Genomic DNA, 10,524 nt, shown 5'->3' on the forward strand with positions numbered 1-10,524 from the left:
GCGAAAGAGAGAGCAAGAATTCACGAACAAAACAAGACCAAGATGGCTGCCGTCCGGTAAACGGTTCGGAAACTAGGCGCGCGCGAATCTCAACTCGATTTGGTTGATCGATCAGCATTTCGCGACCGCGGAAGCATCAAAAATGCGTTATTATAGGTATTTATTTGGCGTTTTGGGATTCAATACGTACAGCAGAGATGGAGAAAGGCATGAACAATCCAAATATTCAATTTTTGAAAAAGTGATTTTTTCGCGATTTTTTGCTTTTCAAGACCCGCGTCCTCCCTTAAACAATTTGAATGCCAAGTTGTTTTTTTTCCTGCTTGCTGAATGCAAATTTTGGTCTCAGTAACACTGTAGCATGCTTTGTAAAGACAATTTATTTATAAAAGATACTATTTGATGGGCAAAAAAGATAATTGATGTCTGCATGCCTCCAACCTATGATGTACTTCTTGTATTATATTAAGACTGCAAGTGGGGCCAGTTGGTTCCAATTCATACAGAGGTTTTGTGCAAAGAAACATGGGGGAAAAAAGCGAGAGGCAACACTAGACACTTTGCCCCTGTGTTTGTTTTTTGCATAAATCCTTGTATTGTACTTTTCAAGACACAATACTAAAAAGTGCATGGAGGTAGGAAGCTTCTGGAGGCGACATGAGGCCGCCAGAGGTGAAGCCAGATTTTGAGGGGACACGCCCCCAACAATGACCAAAACCAAGAGACTATTGGACAAAAAAGAGGGTTGACTCAACAGCTGTTTTGGTCACCCTCGGGACCTTTGAGGGTGACCAAAACAGCTGTTGAGTCTTAACCTCAAACTTCTGGGGGTATCCGGCACAAAAACTAAAGGGAAAATATCATTCATTGAAACATATTTATTTAACAGCCAGAAGGGAAAATAGAAAACTTGCCACCATGCATTTCATATGTTGCAAGTTTCTCTGTAAATTTCTAAAGTGAGTCACAATTGTAAGTGACTGAAAGGTTATATTTTATGTGTTAAATATTTTGTAAACTTGTGCAGTGTTGATTTTTGGAAGATTTAATCTAATCTTGTAACAGCTCTTACTGACATCTGGAGTTGAAAGCAGTATACTAATCAAGTGTTCACACTATGCTGATTTCTAATCCACATAATTGGTTTTCTATTTTCAGGCATGCTATTTCCAAATCCGGACAGAAAAGCTTGTCCAGACTTAAGTGTGGTATTCTGCTTCAGATGTTTGTAACTGTGTTTAGTTTTATGGTGCCCTTTTTAACAAAAAGGGTTACATACTCACTATAGCAGCCGTTATTTTTATAGTGTTTGTAACACTGTATTTTGCAGATCTATTTATAAGTGCTAGTGTCATTCATTTAAGTTCAAAGGCTGTGAGGCATTGCAGTGCCAGCAGCTAGAGGTCTTGCAGATGCATCATGAGCTTACACTGTTTAATGCTGCATTGATGCCAGTCCTTGACCTCATTTATAAAAATATCTTTATTTGCTATATGTGTTGAAAGTTGACTGTTGTATGTTGCAGCCATAATTTCAGCTGTGTCGGATTTTTACATGCACTTTTCGAAGTAGTCGGAATAGTAGAGATTAACTAGATGACCTCAGAGTTCTGTTATGTGAAATTTTTCTCAAATGTTTTTTATGGTTCTTATGTATACAGTACCAGCTATTTACATGATCCTTTCTTTAAAAAATCAAAATTATAGTTCTCTCACATTAGCGGTGATTTTGTTACAAGGGTTTTCCTTGTGCCACCGAGAAATGTTGCCCATAAACTGTTAAAAAAAATTTTTTTTTTTTAAGTTGTTCGTAAAATTTGCAAGCACAAGACTACTAGTCAAGTATTTAGCTGGCTATTTGCCCACATTTTTACATATCAGTTATCCATCTCCTGTAAGCTATGTAGTATTCTTCGCATGTTGGCAGCTACTCTTAAAGGGAATGTCACTTTGGTTGAACTGCTATATAATGAATTGTTTGCACATACAATTTCGAGGCAATTTACTTTCAATTGACTTTTGATCAGACTTTTAATGTGTTAGAATGTAAAAAAATAGATATACCGTAGAATGCTGAGCATCCACTCGTTCCACAATAAGTGCCCACCCCTCAGTTTGGTAACATTTGAATACTACGCAAAAGACATCTTGAAATGTGTTGTTAGGCAACAAAGTTGTGTTGACCTAAGTAGCACCCATCCCCCAATTTTACTTGATTATGCCTAAATTTGAGCAGGCGCTTGCTTGGGATTTTACGGTAATCGCTTGGGGTTAAAATTGAAGTGTTGTGGCTTAGGTAGGTGTAAAAGTTTTCTATATACTTTTTTGTTTACTTGAAAAAAAAAAAAAAAAGGAGGAAGTTGCCACTTTCGGGCACAGCAAAATGTGCATTATAATATCGATAACTAGTTCATGGATATATAATGGAATTATAAGAGCTGTGAGCTGCAGTCACCCAGGAATTGATTTAATAGTAGCATAAGGCATTTGTTTAAAATGCACAAGTTTGACGAATGGATTATGCCACATATAGAGAAGCTTTGTTATGGTATTGTTATCACTAACAGAACTATTGAATTTTAACAAAATACTTGTCTTGTCAGTTTCTATCACTTTAAGAATTATTAGGTCTCAAATAGATGGCAGCCACCCTTGTGTGCATGAGTGCAGTATGTTTCTGAACACCTGCAGAATTGGGTTGTGCTGTTTAATGCATTATCCACAAAACTGAGTTATGTGTTATGTTAGCCTGGTCAAATTCTGCCAATATCTTTTATTGCTGTGGGCATAGAACATTGACCTGCCCAAGTACATTTTCTTTTTGGAATGGCAGTGAGACTTAAAAATTTTGGGATACTTGATAGGTTGATTCTTGTGAAGTGTTCATGGCTTGTGCCTAAACTGAATTATTTTTACAACTTGGCATTAGAATTAAAGGCATTGAAAGTGATATCCCAAGTCACTCTAGCTCTTTCCACTTATTCAAATAAAGGATTTTCCACTTGTATACTTCTATAAAAGATGTGACTTGTCTTTTTTTCTAGAGCAGGGGTGGCCAGACGGACATATTCGAAGAGCCATAAAAATAAACAAAAAAACATTCGAAGTGAGGGGTAGCAAAAAATAGGGGGCATTGCACTTTTCTAAAACTTCTATCTTCTCAATTGGTAACCATGGCAAATTACACTGATAAAAGTAGTTGCTCTGTTTCTTTATTGCGTGTCCCCATTCTTGTCGGGATGTGTGTAGGATGCCACAAAACTGACAAAACGAGCATTTTTTTCTTTCTTTTTAATGCTTTTCGTTCTGATCATGCTGGGAGGGGGGAGAAGGCGGGTTAGGTTTATCAAGGAGTCGCAAGCCACGGTTTGGCCACTACTGTTTCTTCGAAATTAGTTTCATTGTCACTTAATATTTAGAATGATCGCTAGTTTTTTTGTTTTTTTTTTAAGACTTGGAAGGGGATACAATAGTACTGACTATTTTTTAACATGGTATACTATAAGGTATGGGTCCTTAAAAAAAGTACTATATTTTTTTTTTTTTTTTTTTTAATAGACACGCGTGTTAAGAAATAAATGTTCCGCGGAAGAAGAAAATTTTACAGCAGTATTGGCGGCGCGAGACGGAATGTGGTAGGTAGTCATTTCCTTTCCACTTGCTTTCTCTCGGCATTTCGGGCGCATGGAGGAGAGGTAGATCGGCTTGGCTATCACGTTGAGGTGGAGAGAGTGTGTGACCACCTCGTTGAGGTAGAAATAGTGTATGACCATTCCGTAACGTCATGGACTTTGCGCGCAGAATTTGAAATAAATCTCACGCCGTCAATGTTGCTCTAGAAAATTCGCGTAAAATTACTTTTTCGACACTCCTGTCCCAACCAGACTGTTTAGAAAGAACTTTTTTTTTCTTCTCATCAGTGGCCCTTTAGGTGGCGACGGCAAATTACACTCGTAAAAGTAATTGCTCCGTTTTTTTATTGCGAGTCCCCTTGAAGGGAACAAATGGTCTTGTACGGCAAATTTCATATATTCTTGCTTTATACTGTCCACGTCAACCTTACGTATCAGTCATTTTTGGCAGTGGCAGCTTTTCTTTTGGAGGGGGAGAAGCGCTGCGCCATTGTGCGCCAATAGACTACTTCCATAAAGCCCTGCATGCAACACGGTGCGCGTTGCACTCTGGGAACTAGTTGGCCAGGGAGTAGGGTGGCATGGTTTCGGTTTCGATCGACACGTCGACAAGAGATTGTTTTCTGGTCCCGAGAGCGTCATTTGTGGTCTCTAAACTAACCTAAATGGCCAGACCTCGAAGCTTTAGCACAAGCCCGAGACGTATAGCTTGTCTTAACACATGCTTGTATTTTTGTACTTGAGCCTTCCTGTTAGCGCTCCAATCGAGGTATATGTGGACGAGCCAGTGCTGGGAGTCTCGACGCTGCGAAGCTCGGGTGCTCGGGGATCTTGCTTGTGTACGAATCAACAAGCTGTAGCAAACAATAAGTATGCATACATCGAGCTCGCGCCTTTACATTAGTGTTGTTGATCAGGAAGTTTGTTTGCTTCGTGCGTCCATAGACGAAATATTTCTTTTTGCAATTACTGTTTTATTCAAGGCGCCTGAGTATGTGAGGTAAAACTCGGAGGTGCCATTGAAAAGCTCAATTTTAACATACTTCTTATCTCTTATCTGTACTGACCCACAGCACTGCCCGAAGTGAAGTCCCCACCCGCTTGCATTTCACTAATATTCAACATCGCGTAAGCGCATAAAGTTATCCTGCAATCATATAGGCACATTCGCGCATACAGACCGTTTTAAGAATGCAAAAGTCGAGCACTTGTGTGAAGAATGTCGCACCGTTCACCGGAAGTACGTCAGACGGGCATGAACCCCTATGCGCATCGCATTGGGGTTCATGCCCGTCCGGCGCACGGTGCGACATTCTTCAGACAAGTGCTCGAACGAATTCAAAGCGCATTTGACGGTTGCTAATGGCCATAATATTTGTTGTGTGTTTGCTTTCTTCCTGCCTGAGTATGCCGAGATAATTTCAGACACACCGTTCCCGGCACAGATCTCGGGCGTCAGTAAAAGCTCGTCCAAAAAGGCTTAGCGAGGAGTAGGGGACGCTTGTTAGGGCCTCCGTCGTAGCTAGCCGATCTCAGCGTTTGCGAAAAGTTAATCTTCTATCAGCATAAAATTTGAGTGGGAGATATATGATGACACGAGGAAGACATCATAGTAACTTTTGTGCAGTAGTGAGGTCGAATTTATTGCGTTTCCTTGAAAGTTCATGCGTAAACGCTGGCCTCAACTTTGATACCCTGTGAGGATACGGCTTGCTTTTCGCCCAATGAAGTAACAAGAAGCGGACGTTTGGCAAACAAAATGCGTGTAAGGCTCCAGACGAACAAATTTCAGTTGTAGTTCACTGGTGCTAGACGGGATTACTGACATTGAGCTCAAAGATGCACTCGTGGGGTGAGGTGACTAAGCCACGACTTACTACGTTCGCATACGCACGCACAATATCCGGTGTTTCGGGAACCAAGGAAAGTGCCCCGGTCTTCATTTTGTATTGCTCGAGTATGAGTGTATTGTACGTTCGTGAAAAGTCAGATAATCCAAAACGCAAGCAGCGCGTTCTGTTGCGGCGTGATAGCATGAGATGAAGCTGCTCAGTCGAAACCGAAACTGAGTGGCCAACTAGTTCCCAGAGTGCACTGCGTGGTATTTCGCCGCGATGGGGCGCGTCGGTTTTGGAAGAAGTCCATTCACTTTCGCTGCGCCATCCTGCTCCCAAGCGCACATGTTGTGCCAAAACTAGCCGAACAAGTTTTTTTTCTAGGTTATATTTATTGGAGTACTCTATTGGCCACAGTGGTTTACCGTGTTGTGTTCGTTTAGGTAATTCTGAACCAATCGGGACTTTTAGCAAACCGTTACCGCGTACCGCGCGCTCAATAGGGAGTTTTCGTAGGTCGTTTTGGCCGTCCCGCAAGGCCCTCCGCAACACGCTACGATAGCGGGAACTCCACAGTCAAGGCTATCGGCGCGCAGGCGCAGTAGCAACTTCTTCGTTGCGGAACGCTTAGCGGAGGGGGCAGCGCGGTCTACGAAAACTCCCTAATAGGGAATTGTAGTAGACCGTTCCCGCAGCCCGCTAAGCACCCGGATAGCGCTCCGTAATCCGCCACAAGACCTTGAACTATGCAGACAAGGCTGGCGGTGCGCATGCGCAGCTGCGGCGTTTCTTTGTAGTAGATCGTTTTTTTTCCCCCGCTACGGTATCCGTGAAGAAAACGCCGCAGCTGCGCATGCGCGCCGCCAGCTTTGTCTGCATAGTACAAGGTCTTGTGGCGGATTACGGAGCGCTGTCCGGGTGCTTAGCGGGCTGCGGAAACGCTCTACTACAATTCCCTATTGTGACTGCGGGGCGCGCACTTAAAAGCATGCTTCAAAGGTTCCGGTAGTGCGCGGTACGCAGGAACGGTTTGCTAAAAGGCCCTATTGTTACGCAACCACCATACCGATGTGGTCTTATTAATGGCGTGCAAGTCTGATCTCCGAAAATGATCCAGTACAGGCACAGGTCGCTTTGTCTCGGTTCTCATCAGAACTCTGACAAACGACGAAACGATGCATCCTTTCGTCATTTAATTATATATATATTTTTTTTTTTTTTTTTTTCACTGGCACTGAGCATGACCGAGTGTTTTCGAAATACCACATACACGGCATTTAATCGCCGTAAATTCTCGTACAAACGCACGCCCCCAAAAAATCGCATCAATTATTTGTTTTATCGCATTTACTGCGTGATTTACGGTACGGTACGCGGCAAGCATGCTCGCCGCGGGTTTCCTCGTGCTTATATCCCCGTGACACGCGAACCTGCAGCATCCGTACTATGCGGGGTATCCCTTCCCATCGTTCCCGCATTTACTTGTTTATTTTTTTTTTTCGTTGATTTTTGCGCGCGATATTGTTTCCCCCGAGTTTGAAGGTGCGTCCGCGTTCTGCTGCCGTACCCGTGACTGGGGAGTTCATAGCGAATTCCCACATACTTATTGCACGCGCGAGTTCGCCGTGTCTGCGATATGTATCAGTAACGAAAAGACAGTGACTGCGGAGGCGAGCTGGTTACAGTTAATCATAAAGTTTAAAACCGAGACTGTGGTGAGGGAAAAGTTAGGAAACTTTGAAGTTTAAGAGTTCCCGTTTCACGTAACTTGTAGTGCCCCCCCCCCCCCTCCCCCAAACCCAACGCACACGCAAACACACCATTTACCTTTTCATTTGGGGTGGGCATTCTTTCAGGACCTTATGTTATATAATGTACTACATAAGAGCTTGCTGGCATTTTGTTCACCAATCAACTAATTTCTGGGGAAAGCAATAACTACTCTATAACTACTCCACGCGAAGGCTAACGAGGCACTCGAATCCAATCAGCGATGTGCTGGCTTTCGGGACGGGACGTCCTGTGACGTGATGCGCAGGCTTGAAAGCTGTCTAGGAGGTGTTGGTTGGCGTAGCGCAGAGCACACAAATACTGAATGGTCGCAGATATCGAGTTCCGGCTCGCCGACCAATGAAAGGCGCCCGTTCTGCTCTACGCTCTGGAATCTCGGGGAATCTCAGACCCTCCATGGATTTCGAAGGGGGATCCAGCTGAGACCCCTTTCGGGATTAGGTTCAACCATCGCGCCCCTAGCGGCGAAATGGAAAACTAAATCCATAGATACACGATTTATTCGGGCGTTTTATGTGCATATTATTAGTTTATAAAGGCAAGCTGCTTGTCAAAAAGTGCCCCCTGCCACGGGTGCGAGACTTTAAGCACTGGTCAAGCGGCAGTGGATGTTTAAATGTCTACCCACTTGCTGGACGCGAAACCTCCCCACCGCCGTCGCACGCACAGTAGCCGTGCTGTAGCGTGGATTGTAGGTATTGCACGGTCGCCGTTTGCGCATGTGTGTACAGTGGCTAGCGATCGTATCGCTAGCCACTGTACACTAATGCAACTACACATTCAATCGCACCGTTCTTTAAACTCCATGCTGATGCATGTATGGCTACGCCCTTTTCGAAATCGCATAATTAGCCTTTGGCAGAACTCTGCTGACAAATATTTAAGCAGAAGTGTGTGCGTATCTAAAAATCAAATTCTAGACGCTGAAATGGTAAAACAAACGCTATGTTATTGTTTTACTTGAAACGCCCAATTTAAATCTAAAATGGTGCAAATAAAGTCGTGATTTACGTAACCTTGATTTTTATTCTCCATTCTGCTTAATAGGTACTGGAAAAATGTTATGGAGAGTCAAATTCATAATCATTCCGGGGATGACTGGCATGAGTCGTAAATGGGTAGCCGGTGACAGATCACCATTGTATCATTTGGTTTTTTTCTGAACACCAACAATCGAAGACACTTGAGCGTTATGTGGCACATCTTCCATGCATCTGTGTGGGTGCTCTGGCAGTTGCTAAGCTATAGACGCTTTGCAGCAGCTGTGCATGGACGCCGCCATAACTGACCTTCAGTTTTGCTTCCTCTTATTTCGTTTATTTCACTTCATCATTACCATAGCACGCCAGGTTGTTGCCATATTAGATTCAACTGTGTCCTTTTCTAAAGCATGGGCCTTTGTAGAGAATCGCCAAAGACCGTTTCAGTAGCTCGGCATCTCGATAAGACAAGAGAAGGTCAGCAATGGCGGCTGTAATTTGGCGCGTGTGTAAAGCGTCTATGTGTCCACAGTCGGTGCCCTCGTGCTATCTCTGCGCCTGAAAATCCCTAACAGTTGCCTGCAGGGCGATGATGCGGATGTTGCTCAGTGTATTCTCAGAAATCATACAAAGTGTGTTGCAGTTGTAATTCAAATTCTATATTTTTAAGGCCAAAAATAATTAAGTTACAACTGCAATTACTTTATGTCAAAAGTAATGAATTGCGATTACAAATTATTCGCAATACTTAAATTTAAGTACAATATCCATGTACGATGTGCATCATGAAGACCTGCAGAGGCGGTCAAACCAGCGTGAAGTAGAAATGAACAAGGATCGACAGATGCATGTTTGTCCCAAAGCGATATTGACATTGAAGATACATACATCAAGGCGATTTATTTCCCGTACATAAGCACACACATATTTGTGAGCTCTGCGAGCCGTTTTGTGCAAAACCTCTTGTCAAGTCAAAGCTACAAGGGGAGTCCCACGGGACCTGAGCCAAGCTTTAAAAATATTTTGGTGCATATTAGGAAGACTGAACCAAAGGAATAAGTTTGTTCATTGTTTGGAGCAAGTCAGGCTGTTTTTTATATTTTTCCCAAATCAATAATTTGTTGGAATTAATTATTGAACTTCGTAAATATGCTACTTAGAGCAAAAATTTCAACGATAAAGGTGTACAGCGTCCTTTTCTTGGGGGGGGGGGGGGGGGGGAGGGGAGGGGAGGGGAGGGAAGGGGAGGGAGGGAGGGAGGGAGGGAGGGGGAAGAAAAAAAACTTGCAAATTGAAAAAAAAAAAAGTGACTTTGCACTTACGTGCTTTGTGCCACTCAAAGGTGGCCCGCATGCTGGACCGGGTGCTGTTGACAGATTCGTGCTACACTCCGTTTCACCGCGGGTCCGAGCGCGGCCGATGTTATGAGCCGAAGAGCCAACCAAACAGCGCAAAAAGTGCAACGTCACGGCGTGTTCTGCGCTTGATAGAAGAAGGCGGCAGATGAGCACGCACAGAAAGACTGCCAACACAGGCTGGCCCTATCAACCGCAAAAAACATGCCATGGCTTTTTTTTTTTTTTTTTTTTAATTTGCTGTTGCGTATCTCGTGGTCAGTGTGCCTTGTTTTGTCAGCAGCAGAGCACCAGGCCGATGTTTGAAACGCAAGGCGCGCGAGCGTGCAGTCACATGTTTTCATCGTAATTCGCAAGCTTATTTTTTTTTAATGAAAAAACAGGGCGCAGGCGAGCTGGTGTAAGTTTACCATTTTTTAGACCACCTGAGACTGGGTGGAAGAAACACGACGACGTCTCAAAACTTTTGAGACGTCGTCGTGTTTCTTCCACCCAGACTCAGGTGGTCTAAAAATGGTTATTTTTTATTTGTATTTATTTTTTTTTTTTTTTTTGATGCCCAGAAAAAAAATAACCGTGTTGGAGGATTCTTGATAACAAACACTGAATTGAATGTTTCTGAGGACGCTGCACAACTTTATCATTGAAACTTTTGCTCTAAACAGAAAATTGGAAAAGTTCATTAATTAATCTTAATAATTTTATTGAACAAAATACAAAAAATGGTCTGACTCGCTCCAACCAACGAAGAATTTTATTCCTTTAATTTCGTCTTTCTAAAATGCACCTAAATGTTTTTAAACCTTGGCTCAGGTTACGTGGAACACCCTGTATATGATAATATCAGGCACTTTCATTGGGCCTGATCATGCATAAATAGTGAGTTGTGGGTAAGTAGTGGAAAGCGCAAAGTGACGGGTGTGAGGTGGCAG

The 10,524-nt window shown here is 43.1% G+C and overlaps 1 protein-coding gene across 1 annotated transcript in view; it reads left to right on the forward strand.

Annotated features, from left to right (window-relative positions):
• LOC8030416 (alsin) overlaps window positions 1–3,019 on the forward strand; it is a 55,840-nt gene extending 52,821 nt beyond the window's left edge. Inside the window, exon 28 of the mRNA XM_029971364.3 lies at window positions 1,159–3,019. Within this exon, the coding sequence (XP_029827224.2) occupies window positions 1,159–1,203 (45 nt within the window). The 3' untranslated portion in view covers window positions 1,204–3,019. The remainder of the gene's footprint in view (window positions 1–1,158) is intronic.
• The last annotated feature ends 7,505 nt before the right edge of the window (window positions 3,020–10,524 follow it).

This window comes from Ixodes scapularis, unplaced genomic scaffold, assembly GCF_016920785.2.
Source record: "Ixodes scapularis isolate PalLabHiFi unplaced genomic scaffold, ASM1692078v2 PGA_scaffold9__187_contigs__length_104089568, whole genome shotgun sequence".
NCBI classification, from domain to species: Eukaryota; Metazoa; Arthropoda; class Arachnida; order Ixodida; family Ixodidae; genus Ixodes; species Ixodes scapularis.